This window comes from Camelina sativa, chromosome 13 (genome assembly GCF_000633955.1).
Source record: "Camelina sativa cultivar DH55 chromosome 13, Cs, whole genome shotgun sequence".
NCBI lineage: Eukaryota > Viridiplantae > Streptophyta > Magnoliopsida > Brassicales > Brassicaceae > Camelina > Camelina sativa.
This window is the reverse complement of record NC_025697.1, coordinates 9574776-9598173: the sequence shown is the minus strand read 5'-3', so window position 1 is coordinate 9598173 and position 23398 is coordinate 9574776. Positions and strand designations below refer to the sequence as shown.

General features: G+C 34.0%; 6 protein-coding genes and 1 non-coding gene across 7 annotated transcripts; 2 read left to right on the top strand and 5 right to left on the bottom strand.

Annotated features, from left to right (window-relative positions):
- LOC104736203 (ylmG homolog protein 2, chloroplastic) lies at window positions 89-1812 on the top strand. Its single transcript, XM_010456152.1, has 3 exons — window positions 89-486; window positions 910-1112; window positions 1417-1812. The coding sequence occupies exons 1-3, from the start codon at window positions 181-183 to the stop codon at window positions 1655-1657; spliced, it is 750 nt and encodes a 249-aa protein (XP_010454454.1). The 5' UTR covers window positions 89-180; the 3' UTR covers window positions 1658-1812.
- LOC104736202 lies at window positions 1846-2331 on the bottom strand. The gene has a single exon (XM_010456151.2). The coding sequence runs from the start codon at window positions 2186-2188 to the stop codon at window positions 1850-1852; it is 339 nt and encodes a 112-aa protein (XP_010454453.1). The 5' UTR covers window positions 2189-2331; the 3' UTR covers window positions 1846-1849.
- LOC104736201 (SCF E3 ubiquitin ligase complex F-box protein grrA-like) lies at window positions 2632-4821 on the bottom strand. Its single transcript, XM_010456150.2, has 6 exons — window positions 4039-4821; window positions 3507-3946; window positions 3246-3407; window positions 3077-3152; window positions 2837-2992; window positions 2632-2754 (listed from the first exon to the last, which is right to left on the bottom strand). The coding sequence occupies exons 1-6, from the start codon at window positions 4768-4770 to the stop codon at window positions 2632-2634; spliced, it is 1689 nt and encodes a 562-aa protein (XP_010454452.1). The 5' UTR covers window positions 4771-4821.
- Window positions 10668-14071, bottom strand: LOC104736200 (cytokinin dehydrogenase 7-like). The gene is made up of 4 exons (XM_010456149.1): window positions 13233-14071; window positions 12860-13138; window positions 11790-12052; window positions 10668-11127 (listed from the first exon to the last, which is right to left on the bottom strand). The coding sequence occupies exons 1-4, from the start codon at window positions 13944-13946 to the stop codon at window positions 10818-10820; spliced, it is 1566 nt and encodes a 521-aa protein (XP_010454451.1). The 5' UTR covers window positions 13947-14071; the 3' UTR covers window positions 10668-10817.
- On the bottom strand, window positions 19140-20503 carry LOC104736199 (NAD(P)H-quinone oxidoreductase subunit U, chloroplastic). The gene is made up of 4 exons (XM_010456148.1): window positions 20149-20503; window positions 19897-20048; window positions 19510-19650; window positions 19140-19399 (listed from the first exon to the last, which is right to left on the bottom strand). The coding sequence occupies exons 1-4, from the start codon at window positions 20417-20419 to the stop codon at window positions 19304-19306; spliced, it is 660 nt and encodes a 219-aa protein (XP_010454450.1). The 5' UTR covers window positions 20420-20503; the 3' UTR covers window positions 19140-19303.
- On the top strand, window positions 20603-20674 carry TRNAD-GUC. The gene has a single exon. It is a non-coding gene; the product is annotated as a tRNA-Asp (tRNA).
- On the bottom strand, window positions 20851-23220 carry LOC104738082 (CBL-interacting serine/threonine-protein kinase 26-like). The gene is made up of 8 exons (XM_010458318.2): window positions 23203-23220; window positions 23031-23120; window positions 22292-22414; window positions 22075-22185; window positions 21773-21886; window positions 21402-21458; window positions 21237-21311; window positions 20851-21140 (listed from the first exon to the last, which is right to left on the bottom strand). Exons 1-8 carry the CDS (start codon window positions 23218-23220, stop codon window positions 21066-21068), a joined length of 663 nt encoding a protein of 220 aa, XP_010456620.2. The 3' UTR covers window positions 20851-21065.

Here is a 23398-nt window from a genome sequence, read left to right as displayed (position 1 = left end):
AAGACCTTCTGATTCTACTAGAGGATTATGGGATCCGGGGACACAGCGATGCCACGTGTCATCTTCCTGAAATATCAAATTTTTTTTTTTTTGGGAGGTACGTTATCTTCTTCGCTTCTTCTGCTCATACTCTCTCTCAAGCTTTCTCCTTCTACGAATTATCTCAAAGGCTTTGCTACAATGGAGTCCAGTGCGAACGAACCAGCTATGAAAAGCTTGAAATCCTTTCAGTCAGGACCGATACCGAACTTTTTCGTGTCTCTTTCATCGGCATTTACGCAAACACCTCTTGTGCGTTCGAGCAAACCTAATTTGCTACTTCTACCACAAGCTGCAGACTCTGTCAAAATGATTCAGGACTTTCATCGGTCTCTGGTATCCGCTACTGAGAAATTCTCAGGCTTCTTCCATTCGCTCGCCTCTAAGAACCCTCTCTTTCAGGAAGCGGTTCGTCTTTCGTCCGAGTTTCGCGTTCTGTGCGATGAGGTTAACTTCTCTTTCCCTGCTTATTGCAAATTGACATAATGAATGGTCTGTGTTGAAGTTAATTATGTGTTTCCGATGAAATTGCCTGAGCTCTGATTGTTACTGTTAATGGGTGAATCTTTCTGGTTTCTGTTTTTGGAAAAAGTTATCATTTTTAAACAGCGATCAGCTTAAATCATATACGAAGACTATGAGATTGATGTATAGATCACTCAGCATTTGTTGGACAACCTTTTCACATTGTTAAACATGAGTTATATATATGTCCAAGTTGGGATCTTTTTGGTTATATTCTTCAATACATCTATGTAATATTGATGATGAAACTCTGTGTTAGGATAAGTCGAGATATGTTTGTGTGTGCCTTTGAGTCTGGTTTTTGGTTATTAAAGATGAAGAAGAGCCTTGTCTTGTGTATTTCAGATTCGTTTGAGAAACACTTCAAGGGTGAGGTTTGCAATGTCTAATCACGGATTTGCAGCGGTTCTTCCGGGGGATTCAGTTGCAGGATTGGTGGTTGCTAATGGGTTGATAAATTTTCTCAACATATATAACACCATCCTCGTTGTCCGTCTTGTACTCACCTGGTTTCCTAGTGCTCCTCCTGCCATTGTTAACCCCCTCAGGTTAATAACTTGCCTTTGTGTTTTTCCTGCTTGTATTGGGAAATGCCACTACATTTTTTGAATCTTATCCAGGTCTAAAAGATTTGAACACTCCATGGGAACAAAATCTATATCATATATTTCCTATTCTTTATTGCTGAAGTTAGTCTATTTGCTTGAATTAGAGGGAGTTTTGTTTGGGAAATACTTGGTCCTCTACTTATATGTGTCCAACTCTTGAATTGTCTAAGGATTTTTTAAAAACCCTGATGGATCTACTTTCTCTAGTTGATTGCTAATTATGTGTATGTTGCCATTGTATCAGCACTTTGTGTGATCCATACTTGAACGTATTCCGGGGATTCATACCACCTCTTGGAGGATTAGATTTGTCTCCCATTTTGGCGTTCCTTGTTCTCAATGCCTTTACCAGCTCTGCTATGGCACTTCCTTGCGAACTCCCACCAGCTGAAGGAGCGGCTTCTCCATCTTCTTGTGAGACAAAGTGGATGCGAAGGAGAAGGTTGAGCAAGGACCACAGACCGACCTCAGCTTCTATGAACTGAACCTGTCTAAAAAATCGACATTTCGGATAATTGTATTCTCATCTTTTGTATTCCCGAGTTTTTGTATAAATTTTCTTTAGAAAATGAATAAAAGAGTTGTGTTCCTGATATACAGAAATATTGTAAAATTTTGCAAAAGATGAGCTTTTCTTCTTCATTTTGCGCCATCAAATCAACTTTCACTCAGGTTCTCTAAGCAGATGCTTTGCACATCAAGACGAAAACAAGAAGGATGAGAATGACAAGCAACCCACCAAACGAACCACATAGCCTGTGAATCCAGTAAGGATCAAACCTGGTCAAGCTCGGGTCATAATACAGGGACGAGGCTACGGCCAAAATAAACAAGAAGAGAAGCACAGAGAGGCAAAACATAAAGCTGAAGAGTTCTTCTTCCTCTTCTAGATCTTCCTCTGATAAGCTATCAATGTAGAGAGGCGATAGCACGGCTAGTACCGACAAGCTTATTGCCAAAAGCTTCCAGGACGTAGTAAACCTCCCCATCATCGGGTTAGACGATCCCGTTTCCATCCAAAAAAATTCAAAACACCAAATGTTTTTAAGTTTCTTTACAATCCTCGCTTGGAGTTCATCTGATTAAAAAGAAAAGATCTGAAGGAAAATGGTTTGTTTCTTGTTAAATAATCTGTACACAAGTTGCAGGATAGTTTCGAGTATCAGTTTAGGTGGTATGGTTACTATTAACACTGAGAAAAGGAAGATTCTTTTGTTTCTGGTTGAACAGTAATGACCACACATTGCTTAAATATTCCATGGTATCGTATGCTTAATACTTTTCTTTTAGTTCTATCTTTTTACAAAAAAGCAGAGCCCAAAAGACATTATACCACTGTTCCTATATCACTACCTTTTGTATAACTATGAACCTCTACAACAGATTATTTGGTCCTAACAATGCAGCGGTTCATCAATTCAGAGCTATATACAGTACATCGCCAAAACTTGTCCACTCATCAAAAGAACTTGGCACCAACATTTGGGTGAGCGTCCTCAAGGTGAGCATAAAGTGAAGTCATTTTCAATCCAGTGATATGAATCTGTGATCTTGAAAGTTCTTCAAGAAATGCATTCTCCACCTACAACGACAATACCGCCACTACATAAACAAAAAAAGCACAAGTGGAACCTTAACTACATGTTTCTATACTAATATAGTACCTGTGTCCATCCAAATAGCTTGAGTGATTTAAGTGACGAGCAGCAACTCAAAATCCGTCTTAGGTCCTCTTCTGTGAGCTTTCGACACCACGAGAGGTCCAAATACTTCAACCTCTTACAAACTTTGGCAAGCGAAAAGGCAGTATCTGGACCAACCTATCGTAACAAAACTCCTTTAAACACTCTTGGGGACAAACCAGCTTAGAAATGAACGAGACTTTAGGTAACTAGAACACTCACATCTACGACTTTGTTTAGGCAGAGGTTGTTAAAAGAACCTCCCAAGACTTCAAGAAACGCAGCAACAGCTTCGTCACTGTCAAAGGAAGCCCCCAAAGATTGACACTCAAAACAAACAGTCTACAAAAATTTTATAAAGAAGGAAACATATTGTGAGACTTGTGCAAACCTAAATCTGTTATTTGCAAATATGACTGAGTTCAAAGATTTGCAGCCCTCAGTAAGAAATTCCAATGACTTATCAGTCAATTTCCGCAATTCTGAGATGTCAAGAGCTTCTAACTTCTTACAATATCTCCCAATATGCCAAATGCAATCATCAGTCAACTCACTAGTTTACCATAGAGAAAAGGAAAAAACAAAAACATTAGTTTCCAGCATTAGTAACGATTTGAGTCTTTTTCGAGGCCTCAACAAAAGAGTAACTTACTGGCAGTTAGCGAGAGATAGATCAGTGAGATTAGAGCTACTGAACATAAAGAACGCTCTAAGAACACTATCATTAACACTATCGAGTCCTGCAACCGAGAGATAGTTCAGTTTCTGGAACTTATACAGGCTGCTAGTGAATTCTTTACACCGTTTCATCCCTTGGCATCCTTCAATATTAAGTCCTTTAAGAGTGGATCTAAAAATATCCGCAAGAATCTTCAAAGATCGGGAAGTGGGAAGAGAGCAGTGAGAGAGGTTAATAAACTGAAGCAGAGGAGAACAAGACGCGATAAAGGTCAATAGTGCATAGTCTGTCAAAGAGAATGCTCCTTGAAGAGATAGCGTAGTCAACGACGGGAACCCTTCAGGCGAACGTTTCAAGAACTCGGTTATCGTGTAATCCGTAATAGCTCGTCCGCAAAGATCAAGAATCAACACCTGAAAGAGTAGTAACAAAAAATTTACAAATTTCAAGATTTGCTAACAAAACTCCCAATTCCTACTAACAAACGGATTTTGAAATTACGTACCTTCAAGGTATCTCTATCAGAATCAAACAAGATCTTAACCAAGTCATCCTCAGTTAAATCAACGCAGTTTCTCGCACGAACCTCACAGGGAGAATCACCAATCAAAAGGTGCATAAAACGTGCGTCTAGTTTGCCAAAACCACTAACATGACTCGATAGCTTCTTCCTCAAGTGATCAGGAACAAGTTTCAAGGACTTGATTGCTTCAGAGTTTTGAGCAAGAGCTCTCACACTCAAATCCGTAAGCATTGGAGCTTTCCTCTGCATAACCACATCAATCTCCATATCATCAGCACCATCACTTGTTGTTGTAGTTATAGAGATCTCATCTCTTCTCATCTTGATCAGTTCCTTAGCAATCTGAAACTCGCTTCTCTCTTCATCATCTCTCTTAACTTTATCATCATCATCTTCCTCCTTCTTTTTCTCAACGGTCTCATGATCAGAATGCAAACTAAGAGCAAACTTTTTCGCGGTAATGTAGTCTTGTTTATTTTTTCTTCGTTTCTCTCTCTCTTCAGCCCACTTTGCATACCAATCTTTGAAGAAAGCTTTAGGATCATCAGAACCGGTGATGCTCTCTAGTTCCTCCATCTCCACGTGTTCCAACCCTAGTGATATACCTTGACGATTAGCTTCCTTGGCTGCTATGAGAAGTGCTCCGATTATGTCTGCATCTGTGCTCATCCGTCGATTTTCTCGAGAATCGTTGGGAGAATTCGATGGATTCATCTTGGAGATCGAGTCGAATCTGAGTCTTCTTCTTCTTGATGGTTAGGGATGAATGAATCAGAAAAGAGAAAAAAAAAAAGGAAAAGGAAAAAAGAAAGACGTGTATTTATACCTTACTGAATTGACCTCATTAGTCAACTCCTCTTGTTATTGGTTATTTAAATATATATATATATATATATATATATTACTGAGTATGCAGATAATTTATTGGTTATTTTCTGAACAAAATTGGAGAAATTTTTCAACTAATATTATTAAAAAAAAAATGAGATAATTGGAGTATTATAGACTTCTAATTAGGGTTTAAAGATTGAAGTCTTATTTTACAAATTAGGAACTAAATGTGTGATAACTAAATTCAGAACAGCAGAAGAAGTTAAATCCTTCTCCTCCAACTTTACCATGGGCTCATTAGGATCGCAGTCCCATTTTGGTAACCTACTTCTTCTACTTTTCTATTCCAATTGCTTCAAAAGCCCATGAACTGGCGTTCTCAATCAAACTTTTATGGTTAAGGACTTGGTTAAAAACAGTTACGGAAATCATTTTATGTCGTTTGGAAACAAATACTTTTCATTTTCTTTGTTTAATGTTTTCTTTTTTTTCTGTTTGATATTTTTGAAAGAAACAATGTGTATATACATATTAAAAATTATGCTCAGCAAAGTCACATGGAAGATTTCCTATCAATAAAAACAAAAATGAAGATTTCATTGTAGATTGATATAATGAATACTAGTGTTTTCTTGTCTATCAGATCAACTTGTTTATAGTGTGGTATCAAAGCTAGCTACCTATTTTTTATTTTATTTTTTCTAACTTTGGACTTCATATGAAAAGGAAAAAAGAAAAAATCATAGGAAATCTTCATCCTATCATTTGTTTCATTTGTCTTTGTATATACAAACTACAAAGTATACAACGTCAAATGTCGAGATCCTTTGTACAGTAAACCTTCTAAAATATTATAACATCAAAATTAAAATATGTTTATTAATTTATTAAAGATATTAATTAATCGGAAAAATAGTTGGAACCAAAACATTTACTAAATAAGTGAGTTCTTATAATTTACAAGGGTTTTACTGTATATGCAATTGGGTCTTTTTCACTTTCTTATTTTTTTCTTCTTTTTATTGAGAATATTAATAAGAACTGAATTTAATTAGGAGGGTAGGGACCAAGTCATATATATGAGGACTTTGGATGATTGTTAAATCCAAAATCCACAACAGCAACAATATGTGCAAGTAGATGGCCTTCCAAATTTGGATTGTTTTAAGAAAATATAAGTTTTCATGTAAAATCATCATGAAGAATTTATTTTTTTGTATATATAAAAGCCATTATATAATAATTTTAGGCAAGGAGGTTCTTATTTCAAAATGCCATTTTTAGTGATGGCATTTTCGAATATACCATTTTTGCTAAAATATTATGGATTTGCCATTTTTTAACATTGAAAAAGTTCATATTAATTTTTTTTTACCTACGTACTTTATAACAAATACTAAAATTTAAGAAAAATAGAACAGACTAAACCCAAACATAACGTGATAATCATATGTTTAATTGTATTTTTGTAGCTTAAAAATGACAAATTCATAAGATTTTAGACAAAATGGCAAAATCAATGCCATAATAAATAATGTCAAATCCATAATTAATTATTATTTTTTATAGTTATTGACAGATTTTTTTAATTTAAAAAAACTAATGGCATATATGGTCATATTAGTTTCTAAGATCTCAAGAATATAGCTTTTGTCACAAAAATGATTTTGAGTGTCACCGAATAAATATGGTTCGAGTATGAAATAGGTGAAAATATTGATTTTTAATCAAACGACATATACAGTGATTTACTTCAATCTCGTTATAAAATGAAAAAAATCAAAACTCTGCAGTTGAATTAAAATTTACAAATAATGTTCTTATGTGTGAGTGTGTCTGTCTATGTATAGTTCATACATACCGTGTTGGGCATATCACATCACATCATTGTAATGTCGTTGCGGAGTGATAGAGATAGGAAAACTGAAAAGTATGTGAATCGAAATTGTTGAATGTGGAATGGTCCTTCCTGAAAGAATAGCTGTAATTGAACTCTATATGACATCGTTTTCTAGTGGACCATGATATATATATTCAACACATATACACAAATACTATTTCGTTTTGTATGTTTGTGGCAGTAAAGTTGTAGATTGAGAGTTTTTGTGAATTCATATGCTGTTTCGTATTGAAAATGTTCTTTAGTTACTTAAACTGAAACGACGGTGCGGACAAGCCCGGTTTGGGAGATTAAGCAAAAGATAAGGGACTACAGTCTTCTGAAGTTAATATAAACGTCAGTGATCTTTTGAGAATAATCAAAAAAAAGGAACATCAGTGATTTTTAAATTGGGAAACCTATGGGTTTAAACTTGTATCTTTAATTTTCTTTAATGTAGTTGCTATGATCACACGAAATTATATATTTATATAGTAACGGCAAGACCGAGGACGTAAATCGAAAGTATCTTTATGATAATTGTCTTCTCATCGTTGTTCGATTGTGCTCTATTCTTTTTTTACTCTAAAGTTTCAATTTTTCATTTCACTTTTTTTATTTTTTTTTCTCTTTGAAGTTTTCATTTCTTGGACACTAAAACTTTATCTTTCTTTTTCATTTTATCGGGGAATCATAGATATTCTTTTGGTTAATTAATATAATTCACTACAAAGCAAGTTAAAATTCACATGCATAAAGCATCTCCATTCACGTGTCAAACGGAACGTAATTCCATAATACCCAACCCACACAAATTAATTTTCGCGATGGAAAAATCAAAAAAAAAAAAAAAGTTTAAACATAAATAACCAACTGTCATCAAAAATCAAATTCATCAGTCATGACAACTTTATAAAGATCTATCTCACCAAACCATTATTTTATGAATTCAAGTTTGAATTTTGGTCTCCCATTATGAAATCAGGATTTTAACCCAAATATTAGTTGTCAAATAGTAAATAGTTCAAGAAAAAGGTTGAACCATTATTAATCTGTAGCATATTATTTACATCTATTTAAATTTGGTTCCAGATCTCAATTTCATTATAGTTATTTTTTATTCGTTACCAAAAAACTTCGGACTTATACAAGCAAAACTAATTTTGAGAGGGAAAAACTACTTTTGTGAGCCTATTATGAAAAATAAAACTGTAGTATGAAGGATAGAATAGAAGGTTCGAACCTTCATCCTTAAAGCCAAGACAATAAAGCAATAACAAACTAATTAGCTAATGAGAAATTTGGAAATAAAAATCGGCAAAAGGCCGGGTTTACCACCATAATCAGTTTTGGTCGACGAAAATAATGCGTCGTTAAAGGTCTAGTTACAGTTTTATACTAAAAAAAAATATTAAATTACTTGAAAAAAATAGACTAATCATATAAGACCTACTAAGCCAATTATATATTAAAACTTAAAAGTAATATAATTAAGTTATGTTATGTATTGCATAATACTTTTCTTCGATTTAGACAAATCAAAGCTATAAAATAGTAAGAACGTATTTGGCTTGTAGTGACCCATAAGCAGCAAATAAAGTAATTAAAAATTTGAAGAACACGTCCGTGCATGCATGGCACGTTTAGCAGAGAACGTACTAGGAATGCTCTTGCATGGGAAATTCTTAGCCCATTGTTTAATTAGTCTATGCTTTGCCTCTTACAATGAAATCATCATCTTATAATTGCGTTATCTAAAGCTGTGAACAAATATATAAAAATTAGAATCTCATCTTTTGTGAAAGAGAAGAAACAAACAGAAAAGCAACGGGAAAAGAAAAGTTGTTAGAGGAAAAATAATTTATTATATATGTTTTTGTTGGGAGTGGGGAAAATCGAGTAAGATTTTGGTTCGAAATCCAAAATTTTGAAATCTTTTTTTTTTTCTTGTTTTTTTATACGAAGATTTATCCACTTACATGCGACAAGTTTTCACATTTTTTCATTTAAAAGGGCACTTTCTTTGTTGAACAGAGATTGTAGTTCTCTAAGAAAGGGAGTTATGACATCACTAAAAGATGTAAAAATATTGGCTTCTTTCACCAAATTAAATATCCTTTTTGTGACTTGTGTGTGTAGGACTTATCTAGATTGAAAATATTTACGTATTTAGTCGTTATTCATATTTATTTTCTGCACGTTTGATGGATTAAAAATATATTTGTTTTGAATTTTTTCAACCGAGTGAGATTAATTAACAGATATCTTTTTCTACTTCGTATTATGTAAGACCAAAAGTCGATTTGAAGTTTTCTTTTGAGGCAAACTAATTTTAGTGATCTATCTAGCTATGCTTGGTTTGATATCTTCCAACTAGCTTTACGTTATCTTTATGGGCATGTGAGCTTTTTTCCAAAAAGAAAACGGAAAATAGAAGACAAAAGAATCAGAATCTCTTACGAGGAACACACGAAAATATATATGATTATCAACAATAACAAAAATATAAGCAAAGGAACAAAAAAAACAATATATTGTGTGTGTGTGTAAAAAATGTTATCTTTTTGATAATATATGTAGAAAGGTTGGTGAAGCTCAAAACCTTTTTCGTTGATTCTTTTTTGGTAAGAAGAGAAGAATCTGATGCCCCAAATCTACAAGTCTGATTAATTAACTTTTCTTTCTCTCGTAAAATGGCAAACCAAAAAAGAGAGTAATCTGGAATAACGAGTCAAGTAAACCTTCCGAGACTGATCAACGGATCCATCTTTTTATTTTTATTTTCAAACTATTCATATATGCAAAACACTATCCCAATCATGATTCATGTAACGGTTGCACCATTAGTCGTAAATAGTCTCCTACATACCAAGTTGTATACATTTGATCAATTAGTTTCATACTCTCCTTTTCTTTTGAATCGTCTTTCTCACCAATTCATATCTATTGTCAATACCACTCGCGTGCTATATAACATGGCATTGATATGGACATCATCTAATTTGCTTGCCGTCGACATCTTTATATATATAACTTGTTCGATTTAAAATTGGTAGATTTCACTATCACATCACAGAATTATACAAGTAACAACAGTACTCTATATATGAATCTGAACTTTGACTGGAAAAGTCTACGACATGTCACAATCTTTTAAATAAAAGTTGGAAAAAAAAAACAGCTTCAGTTTTTTTTCTATCATATAATAAATTTTAATTTTTTGCCACATATCATCATCAAGTGCATAAATTATTCGAGCGGTCCAAATCGAATAGTATATATAGGACATATATAAGAATTTAGTAGGAATTATCCAAAATAGGGTCGTAGTCACAATAGTATCATGGACCGGCTCCAATATGGATGGTGGGTGATTGATTTGGTTGATCCATTTATAGATTTTGGATTAATTATTGAGACAGCATGTGAAGAAACTATCTTTTCAATGTCTATCAATTCTCTCGTGGATCTCTTATCCTAAATCTAACAAGGTCATGAAGTGTAGAAACTTATGTGGAAATATAGGGATACGTAATCCAAATGTGAAGTGTTAACATATAAAAAGAAAACAATACGAAAGAATGTTAAATTTTTTTTTAACGTATTAAACAAAATAACATGTATTTCAGCAATGAGGTCGACAACCTAACTCTTCAAAACTCCATTTTTTTCAACAATGTCTCTTTCCATCTCTCTTTTTTTCTATCATAGTTCCATATATCATTCAAGATTGTTAGACAATCTTCTCACTTAATGGACGGGTTAAAAGAAAATGATTACATTAGTATTAGTGTCACTAGAGTCAACATATATTAAAGGATAAATTAGATTCCAAGATAATATTTTAAACCAAAATAAGAACGTTTTTCTTGTTATGTTCTTCATAACTAGACATGACTCATACGCTGATAATGATAGGCCATTTTTATAAGAAAAACAGTTGATTTTTTTTTTCTTGGGAGAAAGAAAAATACAGACAAAACATACATTAAGCCCACAAAACTCAAGAATACAAAAGAAAAGGAAAAGGAAAAAAAAACAATATGAGGGGTCAAGGAGACCTATTGAAAATCTTTTGGCCGGGTGAAAGGATAGCCATAGGATCAAACATAGCTTTCCTATCAACAAATCTCGACCATCGGTTTCCAAAATGGCGAATCCATTCCTCTCGACACTTGTAATGAGGAAGATACAATTTGAAATCTATTCCATTTCTGACACACCAATGAACGATCTCTTGGTTTTGAGCTACCAATTTCTCAACCGATGAAGCTTTTGTACACGGCGGCACGAACCGAAGCAATGCCACAATGTAGAATATCTCTCCTTCCGGCACTTCCACCGACGTCCGCTCATCCCACCTGATTACCAAAAAAAGTTCCGACCAAATTACTTAATTTACTCATTCATATCACTAATCCTCTCGATTGGTTTTATTTCTTACGTCAAGTAGTTTGGTACCAGCAAATCTCATTTTCCACACAAAGTAGAAATATCTAAAGTCACAAAACTACCCTTGGGTAAACTACAAAGTAGAAAAGGCTACTTTAGAAAAGTAAATAAAAAGAAATTACATCAAAGTGGGTCTCAGAAGCGTATCATTGTCCCCACAGATTTTTCATATTTCGAACTCTTTCCCTATACGACGCTAACCTTAACGACGGTTACAATACAACTCCTTCGCCCACCCAACCGTAATACCTAATACGGTATCGTATTAGTTTAGTTTTTTGATCTCGCCTACAAAATCTAANACTTCACTATACTCCCAACTTTTTTGTACTTACAAACCCGTACGTGTGCGCCAGTGCCACGTTTCGCGACAATATGTTGATCACACGTCTCGCTGACTTGTGTGGTGCCTTTAAAGTTTACGCATGCACGACTAATCATCACACGTGACAAACACGTGCAATGAAAAAAACTAACTAGACCGATCTTGTTTTAGTCTTTTGGATACGTGCCTTGTCTAACCAAAAATGAAAAGAGAGAGAGAGAAAGAGAGAGAGAGAGCAATATTCACCTGCTTCGCAAGAGTGGGTACACTAGCATCGGCCCATTAACTCCGTTCTTGACAAGTTCTTTAAACACCGTCCGGTTAAATTCTCCGATGTCTCGCTTCGACACGAAGAGGTTAAGCCACGGGTGGGGCGTTTCCCACGTGCCGATCTCCTTGGCGATCTCCTCGGACCGTTTAACCCGAAGTAAAAAGTCAACGTAAGACAGATCTACCTCAAACCTTAATCCTTCAATAAATCTTAGCCGTCCGATCAATCTCTCCACCCTCTACTCAAAAAGAAAAAAAAATCAGTCAGGGGTGTTTTGGTACATTCAGAGATAATTCTGGATAAAAACGATGGTCAGATTTTAGCCGGGACCGTTTGAAATCAAATCATCAATGTTTTTTACTAAGAACGTTTACATGCTACAATTACAATTTTCACCCTTTACGTCCCATACCGCATGACCAATAGACACGTCACACGTATTGAAGTTAACCTAAATAATTGAGTAGCAGCAAAAAGCAAGTGATCTGAAAATATGGGTTTCATGAGAAAGACAACAAAAGCATAAAGGAAAAAAAGGAAAAAGAAGACAAATGTCGTAATCGTAATAACGTGGTTACGACAAGGGCATTAGAGAGAAGCACATATATAGAGTATATATTTTGATGTCAGACAATCCAAAATCGAAGATACATTACCCAATGTCTCGTCAGTTTCATATTATGCAGTCAGACAAGAGACTGTATAATTCCCTTTCCCACCCTATTATATTTCCTTAATTATAAAATATTACAAAAAAAATTCTAATGTCTTTATTGAATTTTTATGTTGTAATCATGGAGGTCGAGAAAACTCAATGCGGTCCTATATGAAATACGTGTCGTATGACTGTAAGCGAATTAGAAAGAAAAAAAAAGAGTCCGTTGATTTGATCCGACGGTCAACTTCACACTTCATCTAAGGTCAATTTCGGTCAAACAAGGTTTCTAGAACATCAGATGCTTCCACCACCGTCGGATCATTATTCATTCAAAGATGAACGGTTCTTGAATTTTTAAATAATGTTATAAGAGTTATTATTATTTACCTTGTCGACGGTTGAGTTGGAATCGGAGTCCCTGTAGTGAAGACCGAGTTCGAGGCAATAAAGAACCGACCCGGATGATTGTGGTAGTCGGGTCGGGTCAAAATCATGATCCGGGTGGAGCGGAACAGTCGGCCATCCGTTGACCGGGTCATCATCGTTGACGAACACGAATCCTTCCACGTAATCGAACGATGGCGACTCGTCCTTCTGACTCACTAGCCACTCGGCATCCCGAGTGAACTCGTCGAACTCGGTGTATACTACTCTTATCCATCTCACCTAATTAATACAAAATATATATTTATTTTGATTGGATTATGCAAAAAAATATATAATTTGAGATTATGAAAATAATATATAATTAGTAATCTACCATATCTGGAGCTGGCTGTAGCAAAACCCTAGCTCTGGTGACGATACCAAACTGGCCAAGACCACCTAAAACGGAGAAGAAGAGCTCAGAGTTCTCAACCTCCGAGCAAGTGACGACGTCTCCGTTTCCCGTTACGACGTCTAACTCCGTTACATTCGACGTCTGTGGTCCGTAACGGAAAGCTTGTCCACTAACGCCGGCATTGGACAACGTCCCACCCACCGTCAGCCCGAGGTAATCAGTCCACGACCTCGGAGCCAAACCGTACTCCGAAACGGACCGTTTCAACACATTTTCCCATAATGCCCCTCCGGAGACATCGACGTACGCCGTGTCACCACAAAAACCCACCTCGAAATGATTCTCCGCCGTGGAACTCATATCGACGACGAGTCCTCCTTCCGCCATGGCTTGACCGTTGATGGAATGGCCGTTTCCGCGAGCCGCCACCGTGAGTTTATCAGACCTCAGAGCCGCTTTCACCGCTCCGGCGATATCCGCCGGTCCAACTGGTCTCACCACGGCAAGTGGCTTCACACAGTTCATGCCGCCGAAATCCCTTCCGGCGATATCCGCGGCAGCGCCGCCGCACAGGATCTCTCCTTGGATGTCAAGTGACTCAGAAACGCTATCAGTCGATAATACGGCGGCGGTGACGGCGGAGGTAGCCTCGGCGTCGTTATCCAAGAAGTATGGTTCTATGCAAGCTATCATTTTTGTTTGGTGTGTGTGTGTGTGTGTGATTGTGTGTAAATGCTAAATTGAGAGACTCTAATATAGATGGAAGCTTTTAGCTTTTGGTACCAAACCTTTTTTTGTTTGTCTGTGGTGAGAGAGAAGCTTGTGTGGCTTAGCTATAAATAGCGACTGAGGTTATAGCTTTTGGACTGTTTATTAATTTATTTAATTGTGATGAATTTTTTAATTTCATTCGGCCGTTGAAATGCAATACTTTTAATAACGCCTTTTTAAAAACTTATGTTATTTTAAACGAAGATATTGGTTTTAAAATGTCTTTTAATATTGTCAACACTGAGTTAACTAAAGGAGGGAAAAAAAAAAAAAGAGAAAAAGAAAAAGATTTCAACCATTCTTAAAAGAATGGTTAAAGGATCCTCAAAATCTGTCCCGTATCGAAAAAGAAAAAATTAAAAACAAAAAGATAACAAGAAAAATCTATGAAATTTATTGTGTAAGAAAGTTGGTATGTATGTATGCTTACGGCATTACAGAGAGATGACGTAGTTATTGTTTTATTTCCAATAAGCCAAGAAGCTGAGTTTTCTAGTTTCTACCACCATCCGTATAACTCACAATAAGCTTAAGCTGAAATTGTTGGCCTCAAATAAGAAGAGCACTTGCTGAAGTTAATGGGTTTAAATTATTAGCATCATTTAAACAACAGTTACATACAACACGGTTAAGAATTGTCTCAGAGACTTCGGTGATTAGGAAACAGTCAAGTTTAATAGTTAGTAGTCAAAGAATGTCACAAAAAAATAACATAACATATAAAAAATAATTTTATTCTTAGGATTTTATTATTTAATGATAATACTATAAATAAGTATTATTTTGAATAAAGAAAAAAAAATCCGAACTCTAAATGGTTGCAAAAACCATTTGATTGTATGGTGGTTGACAACCTCCAATTTTTTTCTTCTACCCATGCTTAGAGATTCTTCCATTCGAAATTTTCATCTTCCTTTTGGTTAATAATTTTTAAGACGGTTCAAATTCAACCGTCAGTAGTTGGATTTAATTATCAACTTAAGATTACCACTATAAACTAGTTTGACCAACAACAAAAAAAAGAAAAAAAGAATATTACTATAAAACCAGTAAATTTTATTTGTTGAGACAAAAAAACAGTGTTATGTATGAAGTTAAAATAGGTTTGGATTTTGAAAGATAAGATATTTAATTCCTTTTTAATTAATCTTTTTAAACTTAAACACAAAATATGGAGTTTATCCTAATTAAACTATTTGATAAAACTTTTGGACGACAAAAAGTAAAAAAAATTATGGAGGTTGATAGATGATAACATTGTGTCATTCCCATCCCGAAATTTTAGCTATGGTTGATGATGTTAGGGATAAGCAATCATTAGTGATTGATGAGAATCACTAGCTCTGGTTTAAGAAAAAATATAGTTGTTTTCCAATATAATTTATGTACGTAAATGAGTTCAGGATTAACACAAATTTTAATTTACTGTTTTTGATCACGATACATTTCTCATATCCGTAATTTGTAAAAATGTATATGTTGAACGCCACAACAAAATAGTATATATCATCGATATAGTGGAACTAAACCAGTAAAACCTACGTACATACCTAGAAGTAGTTACCAAAATTAACTGAGATAAATAATTTTTGGAAAAATTACAATTTTATTTTTATTTTCGTATGTCGACAAAATCATATGCAAAGGCTAATACAGAAAAACAAATACGTACCTTTTAGAATTTCACTTGAGAAACAGTTCTTAAGTTCTAAGAAGAAACCACTCGTTGTTTTCTCCTTTCAATGGTTTGATTCGTTAGCAAGTTTTTATATTCGTATGCCAATAATATAAAGATTTGAATTATTTGAAGTGTTCTTTTATCTACGCTTTTCCAAAATCACTGTAATCAGATTTCGGTGTTGTCTAAAAATATCACTATAAATTTATCTAAGATGTATTTTTATAATTATATAGAATAATACGAGTATTCATGCAACTAAAGAATTCCAAAGTTGGACTTAGTATTAATATATAAGTATTAGGATAACGAAAAATCCCAATATTGGGTCAAATTGCACAATTAATTTACTATTCAGAAGAAGACAAGATCCAATACAATCGTGTTCACAACTTCTCGACTTCTAGAAGAAGTACATCCACCTGATGAATCCCTCTCCTCCCACCTTAACTAATCACCTAATTAAGTAGTTATAACTTACGAGAGGATTAATAAATTAAAGAAAACGACATAACAGTCTAAACAGTATAGCCGAACAACGAAACTTTTACTTGACTAGCTTGCGATGTTTCTTCGTTTGAAAGAAAGAAATTGGTCATTGCTTCTTTGAATCCACCATCTCATTTGGGATATTAGTGCAACGAAAAAAAACTTTCATTATCCTGTAAATGAAGCAAGATGCTTTGAAATTTTGAATATCAGAATATTCATGAATATACAAATCTAACATATTATGAAATAATAAATTTAACGTACAATATATATTAAATATATGTTAAGTGAGTGTTATCTCATTGACTTTTAAAGTTTTAATCATATAAAAACAAGAGATTTTGTGACGCAGTGACGATTCCTAAATTAACCTTTTAAACATGTGAAAGAATCATTTATTATTTTTTTATTTGTTAAAGGGTATAATCGTTTATTCTTACTATTTAAAATGTTTATAGTGGTTGACCATAGTTAAATCTGAAATATAAGAATTTAAACAAAACTTATTGTCCTATATATGTTATTTTATTAAACATATAAGGTTTAGAAGATTAGGTAAAAATAGTTACATGTTGAGACTTGAGCGACTGTAGATTGTGTTAATCCGGTAATAAACCATACATTTAAGTTTCGTTTCTTTATCACAAACAAAAATTTGAAATTACTGACTAACTTTTGTACTACTAATTCCCACTTATTTCTCATGCATAAAGTAAAACGTTAATGATGTTTAAAAAAAAAAAAAAGTAAACGTAAAAGAATTGACGACATTTGTCTATCTTATTCACAACCTTCAATTATTGTGGGTTTATTATTATTGGTTTACAATAATCGTGGGGCAGGCAAATGTAACTTTATCATATGAATTTCGCTGACTTGGGTATGTATTAAAAGGGAAGAGAAAAAGGTTTATGACCGACTCAACTCAACTCAACCATTATAATATAAAGATTTTGGAGGACAATTCTCAAATTCCGCCCGAAATAAATTAAGTAATTCGGGATTGTTGTCCGATAAAGTAATTTAACAACATCTATTTAATCCTTTGAAATATATACACGAATTCAGTATGTTTTCTTTAGAAAACAAGAACGAGCAAACAGTTTATATTTGAAAAGATAAATTTGAAGTTCTTTATTATTTTTACTAGGACTCAGATTTCTATGATATCGCGGAAAAAATATTTTTAAAAAAGTTAAAATCATTTAAAAAATATATACTAAATAATAAAATTAAAATTATCTCAAAGAAGAAAATAATAAGTAGAGTTACAACTTCATAAATATTAAACATATATAACTGTGAGTTTAAAAAACACAACAATCAAAATAAAAACTTATAATACAAAATAATATGGTAAAAAGACTCAACTATAAGTTAAAAAATATTAAATGAAAATTCATACTGAATCAGTTGCGACGAAAAATTGTAACTGTTACTGATATTTATTCAAATTGTTATCATTATATAGGTTTTATGGTAAAAGGTACAACTCTACAATGAATACGCAACTATTATTTTTTTCAAAATAAATATATTATATAGATATTTTAAAGTAAAAAACACAACTCTACAATTAATAGATGCAACCGTGTGATTTTTTCAAAATAAACATAAAAATATATTTAACGAAAAGGTAAACAAAAAATAGTAACTGTTGTTGACATTTATTCAGATTATTATTATTATATAGATTTATCGTTTCACTTTCAAATATTACAAATACTACTTCCAAAAGCGATATTTAGCATTTTACCATTAAACATTTTATTGTAATCAAACTATTGCAAATATGAATATAAATAAATTTTTTATAATATTCTGGCATAAGCCATCGCATATGTTTTTTTTCTTTCGGACATCATATGTTAGTTTCTTATCTATTACATAGTTAGATTTATTTTCATATAACGGCATAAACAATTCACTATAGAATTTTACCAATTTATTTGATTATCAAATTTTCTGCATATCGCAGTTAATCATCTACTAAAGCATTATCTTAACAGAAATATGGGCTTACGAGCGTAATAACTAATAACATTCAGGAAAAAAGGAGAGTAACGAAAAAATAATCACAAAGGAATTGTTTTTGAGAAAACTCATAATAGATACATACTAATTGTTATGAGTTACAGTTAGTCTTGCTAGGGGTTCGTTGATATTTAAAAAAGAAAAGAAAATTGGAATAGTTTTGTTTTAAGAAAAAATAATGTTTGCGATGCCACTAAAGCCGTTGGCTTTACTTCGTTTTCAAAAACTATAAAAAGCTTTGATCAGTAGTTTATTCTGAAGTCAAACAGGTCGTGTAAGCTAATTAAATATCTACGTTACTAAAATAAACTGTACGACGGTATTATTATTTGTGTCTCAATGACTTATTAATTAATTAGAATTAAGTCAAGAACTTAAACATTCTTTAACCTCAACTAAACCATTTTTTATTTTAGTGTTCATTAATATATAGATTGAATTTTGATCCTCAACTCCCGATCGACGACGTTTGTTTGAGAACTAAACCTTATCTTTCCCCTCCGTTTTAATTTTTTTTTTAATAATAATTTACATCTCCTCATTTCCCACGATTTTTTCTATTGTTTTACTTTCATTTTTCATAATAAACTTGAAGTGCTCGGCACGCCCATATTTGTGATTAACACAAAATGTATTTCACAAGAAAAAATTGAAATGATGTTACAAACAAATGAACAATATTAGAAAAAAGCATTTTCTGATGCTTTAAATAGTAAATATAAATGATATGTCCGTGCAAGATGAAGTCATTCTTCTTCTTATATAATCACCTTTACCACACATTAGTACATTAAAAAGTTACTTATGCCACCACCATATAAACATCTTCCGGTCTCATATGCTCCCTTTGGCATATATTTCCATAGAGAATTTGTACCTTGTTTAAGTGAGTTTTCCCTACGCATTACTACTAGGAAATTGGGATACATAAATTCCCACGTACATTACATTGTTATAGCTTGAAACATCATAAGATTTTTTACACGCAAATCTTTTATTCGGGTATAAAATATACATGGAATTTGAAGTGAGGAAATGGATATGAACGAACAATGTAAAGAAAAACGAAATTTGGCTAACGATTGAATGCAACAGAAAGAGCGATACCAAGGACAAGCCATGCCCCAATGAAGTATCCCAAAACCCTCGTTGGTCCTACGTCTTCCGGTTCCTGTCCATATCTCCCATATAAGATATCGACATGAAAAAAAACTAAATTGAAGCAAATTTTACATTTTCCAAGGGTTCTCAACGTGACCAAAACAACCGGTACATACGTACCTGAGGAGGTGGTTCTTCCCTGGACGGTTCCATGATGTCAACCTCAAATGGCCACACATACCGCTCTGCTTTTTCGCTTCTGGCTAGACTCCAATCGTACATTCTTCTCTCTTCCACGGTCGACAAGATCGTATACGACTCCTAAAATTCATCCTTAATTAGTTTCCTTTATATCTCTCCATGAATCTCACAACATGAGATATATGTTGAAACTTATTATGACAAGTTGAAGTAACGTCAGACTACTTTTTAGGACAACTTTCCAAATAAATATTCAAATAAGTTGGTTGGTTAAAAAGCACAAATTGGACATATATAGATAAAAAAAAGTCCCACAATAATATGGTGAAAATGAAAAAAAGATTTGAGTTGTATGAGAATACTGACTTTGACAAGATCCAACTTGGTCTTAAGTTGTTCTTCGTCTAGGCCTTGTTCCTTTAACTCCTTAACTCTATCTTGGTAACCGATTCGAACCTGATCATAAGAACACTTTCTCGAAACTCCAAGCCGTCCATAGTGATCTACATCTGTAATCGCTGCATTCTAATCCAAACCACCATCAATTTTTTTATTTTAATTCAAACCAAAAAACAAAATTTTTTTAAAAAATCGAAACGATCGAGAGGGATTAATTACGAAGTCCACGGAGAGCGCGTTCGACGTTGAGTGCTGAGATCAAAGATGGTGATACTTTCGGTGCTTCATCCACGGCGGTGCTAGTTCCACCGTCGGTTTCTGCCTCCGCCGACACCTCACCGGAGTTTTTCGCCGGCGAACAGATGATCCGCTTCGTGGTGGATGTTGGCTTCAACGGGAAAGAGCACGTGCTCGGTACGTGACGGAGTAAGGATTCTCCGGGAATGTGTACTAACGACGGTTGAGTTATCGTTGATGATAACGAAGCCATGGCTCCAAAGGCTAACACAGAGAACACACAAACTTTCGATTTTTTTTTTTTTTTTTTATTATTGATAACGTATACAAAAATGTGACAACCATAGAAAACTCGTTGATGTGGATAACAAATAATACAAGTCCCACTTTAGTTCTTGAAAATAAATAAAATGAAGCAAGATGAACTAACATCAAAGTCGTTGTAGTATAGTGGTAAGTATTCCCGCCTGTCACGCGGGTGACCCGGGTTCGATCCCCGGCAACGGCGATTTTTTTGGTTTTTGTATTTTTTAAAACTACTTTGAAACGGTGTCGTTTGAGCTTACTTTACTTTTCTACCAGCATTCTTGAAACTCGAACGTTTTCGAATGATATAATAAGCCACGGTATAGTTGGAGAACCCAGCTGTTATAAAAATAAAAGCAGTCATTTGGACATAAAATATTTGACACAATTGTTCGCAATTATATTAACACCATAAAACATTACTGCTGTACTGCACATGCTTCGATATGTACAGAGTCAATCTCATGGTTTTTTTGTGTCTAATATTTAAAAAGAATCGAGTCTTGAAAAGAAAAAAAAAAAAAAAGTACCAGAAAAGAAAAGACAAAGCAGGATATATGATACATATCACATATTTTGAACCAGTCCTTTCCTTATTTGCTCAAACCAGAGCTCTCGCCGGACTTCCAAACCACATCGTTAAGTGAGGTCGACAGCTTCTTGTAGAACTGCAAAGATAGTAGATGAACAGATGTAAGAAACGGTCCTAGAAAGATATTCATTACCACAGAGTGACAAAAATTGGATGTGACTATTTATAATACCTTGTGAAATTCTAATGTATCCCCTTTAGTTTTCCGGACTTCGATCATATGAAGTGATGGTGATACTTGAAATATCTACAAAACATTATGCATAGATAAGGTCAATTCTTTTATTTCATTTCGGTTTTGATACTAATTTGATAAAGGAAAGAGTCATGTATGTACCTCAGTCGCAACTTTTAGGTTTCCCTTCCTTCCAGCATTCACGTTTTCAAGTCTCATCTGTGTACAAAAATAGCATTTTAGTGAAAGTGACACGATAGTTAGATTAATTCGATATCCATAAAAAGGAAACTTCCACTCCACAGAAGAAATGAGAAACAAGTCTGATAGATATAATATGTTAATTAGATTTCTACTCTAATTAGTAATTACTATATGAGAGGTTTTGAGGATTTCTTTGTGAGGTTAGTATTTATTGCATGTTTGATTTAAGATTCTGTGTAGCTTTGGATTCTCTTGTGTTTGTGATCCTTAACTCTAACAGAAAGGGCTCTAAAAACGAAGACTAATAGGGTTTCACAAGATCGGCTTACCTTGTAGTTTTTCTTTTGAATATCGAAACCGAGAGGCTTAGAAGCTTCTTCAATCTTCTGGACTAATTCATTAGCAGCACCTTTGGCTGCAAATCTCGTTTCTCGCTTGAATCCCTGCAAGTTAAACGGTATAGAGTTCATTACTGAAAATATAATGTGGCAAGACTGAACCCTTATATGGTCTATATATATTCTGTCATCATGACTCATGAGTAAAGTTGTATATATAATGCCACATCATACTAAACTACTGTTTGCTCAAAGATTTAAGAAAATAAGCATGTTTCATCTAAAGGACATACCTGTTCTTCTTCAAACAAATTTCCAAGATCCAGAGCTCTCGCCATTGATATCAACTCAAAGGCATTCATAGGAGTTGGTTGCTCCTCTTTCTTTTCTCTGACATGATGCTCCTGTTCATAAATCACAGGCTGTTATGTACATTTATTCAAGTAAATTGAAAATACGAAAAGACAGTTAAACATTGCCCAGATCTCAGACTAAATAAATATGCCTCACTTCTGAATCTTTAAAAACAGCTTCCACATCATCCAAGTTCGCTTCTTCCTTCTCCTCGAAAACAGCTGGCTTGTAATTTTTCTTGAACCATGCATCTTTCAGAACCTCTGGAATTGTGATACGCTGTCATGTAAAATACACAGTCAATACTGAGATAGATAAAAGAGATTACAAAGGTAAACTCCTCACAAGGAAAACCATTATATAAAGCTCTTGTCCCTTAGAAAAACTCTGATTATTTACCTATTGCTGTTAAGAGCTTCTTTAATAGGAAACCCAAAATACGAATACACATTAGTAATCCCTTAGTTATATCATGATTAAGATACCAGCAGATATTACCAACAGTAGCTCATTTCAGGTATATATCCTCAGAAGAAAGAGTTAGCAATAACGGAAACTTATTAATTTCTGTGACACAAAATGTAACATGAAACTGAAAAGAAACTTAATATATCAAGAGCTTCAGCTGCCTTAATATGTTGTTAAAGGTACAGTTTAACCCAACACTACAGATATTATTCCAAGTCAATAATTATGCTTTCAAGTCGGGACTTAGTTTACGCGCAAGTAATGATGCTCTCTAAATATGTATAGTTGTAAATTTGATCTCAAACCTAATGAGCAAAAGACAAACAATAAAATTGCCATTGTACTGAATATTCTCTGGGTTCGACAGAAGAAAACAAAAGAAGGATTGACTTAAACCTGAAAGCATTAATAAACTGAAATAACTTACAGTCACAGGGTTAGGATCCAGGATTCGAACAATCAGGTTCTTAGCACCAGGAGAGAGCCAAGGAGGACAATGATATTCACCAGCTATTATCTGAAAAATGACGAAATTGTAACACAGAATCACAGATAATGGTAAAGGAAGAAGCATTGACACAAATGACAAAACGTCTTACCAGTTTATACAGCGTCATGAGATTAGAATCTTCAAAAGGCAAGTAGCCAGCAAGTAGTACAAAGAGTATCACTCCACAGGACCACAAGTCTGCAGTGGCCCCATCATAGCCTTGATCATTAAGAACCTGGAGGAAAAGAGCAACAAGGAAGCTATTAAGAACATGGTGCAACAACCGCATGACAAGACACATGATT

Coding starts and splice junctions, on each gene's coding strand:
- LOC104736200 (XM_010456149.1), bottom strand. CDS start 13,946: ATGATAGCTTGCATAGAACCATACTTCTTGGATAACGACGCCGAGGCT. Junction 13,139..13,232: donor TACAGCCAGCTCCAGATATG/GTAGATTACTAA, acceptor TGTATTAATTAG/GTGAGATGGATAAGAGTAGT. Junction 11,128..11,789: donor TACCCACTCTTGCGAAGCAG/GTGAATATTGCT, acceptor TTTGGTAATCAG/GTGGGATGAGCGGACGTCGG.
- LOC104736201 (XM_010456150.2), bottom strand. CDS start 4,770: ATGAATCCATCGAATTCTCCCAACGATTCTCGAGAAAATCGACGGATG. Junction 3,153..3,245: donor TTTGCAAATAACAGATTTAG/GTTTGCACAAGT, acceptor TTCCTTTGACAG/TGACGAAGCTGTTGCTGCGT. Junction 2,755..2,836: donor AGCTATTTGGATGGACACAG/GTACTATATTAG, acceptor TTGTCGTTGTAG/GTGGAGAATGCATTTCTTGA.
- LOC104736202 (XM_010456151.2), bottom strand. CDS start 2,188: ATGGAAACGGGATCGTCTAACCCGATGATGGGGAGGTTTACTACGTCC.
- LOC104736203 (XM_010456152.1), top strand. CDS start 181: ATGGAGTCCAGTGCGAACGAACCAGCTATGAAAAGCTTGAAATCCTTT. Junction 487..909: donor TTCGCGTTCTGTGCGATGAG/GTTAACTTCTCT, acceptor TGTGTATTTCAG/ATTCGTTTGAGAAACACTTC. Junction 1,113..1,416: donor GCCATTGTTAACCCCCTCAG/GTTAATAACTTG, acceptor CCATTGTATCAG/CACTTTGTGTGATCCATACT.
- LOC104736199 (XM_010456148.1), bottom strand. CDS start 20,419: ATGGCTTCGTTATCATCAACGATAACTCAACCGTCGTTAGTACACATT. Junction 20,049..20,148: donor ACGCGCTCTCCGTGGACTTC/GTAATTAATCCC, acceptor ATTAGAATGCAG/CGATTACAGATGTAGATCAC. Junction 19,400..19,509: donor GGGAAGAACCACCTCCTCAG/GTACGTATGTAC, acceptor AGATATGGACAG/GAACCGGAAGACGTAGGACC.
- LOC104738082 (XM_010458318.2), bottom strand. Junction 21,887..22,074: donor ATTTGTTTGAAGAAGAACAG/GTATGTCCTTTA, acceptor TTTAACTTGCAG/GGATTCAAGCGAGAAACGAG. Junction 21,312..21,401: donor ACCTAAAAGTTGCGACTGAG/GTACATACATGA, acceptor AATGTTTTGTAG/ATATTTCAAGTATCACCATC.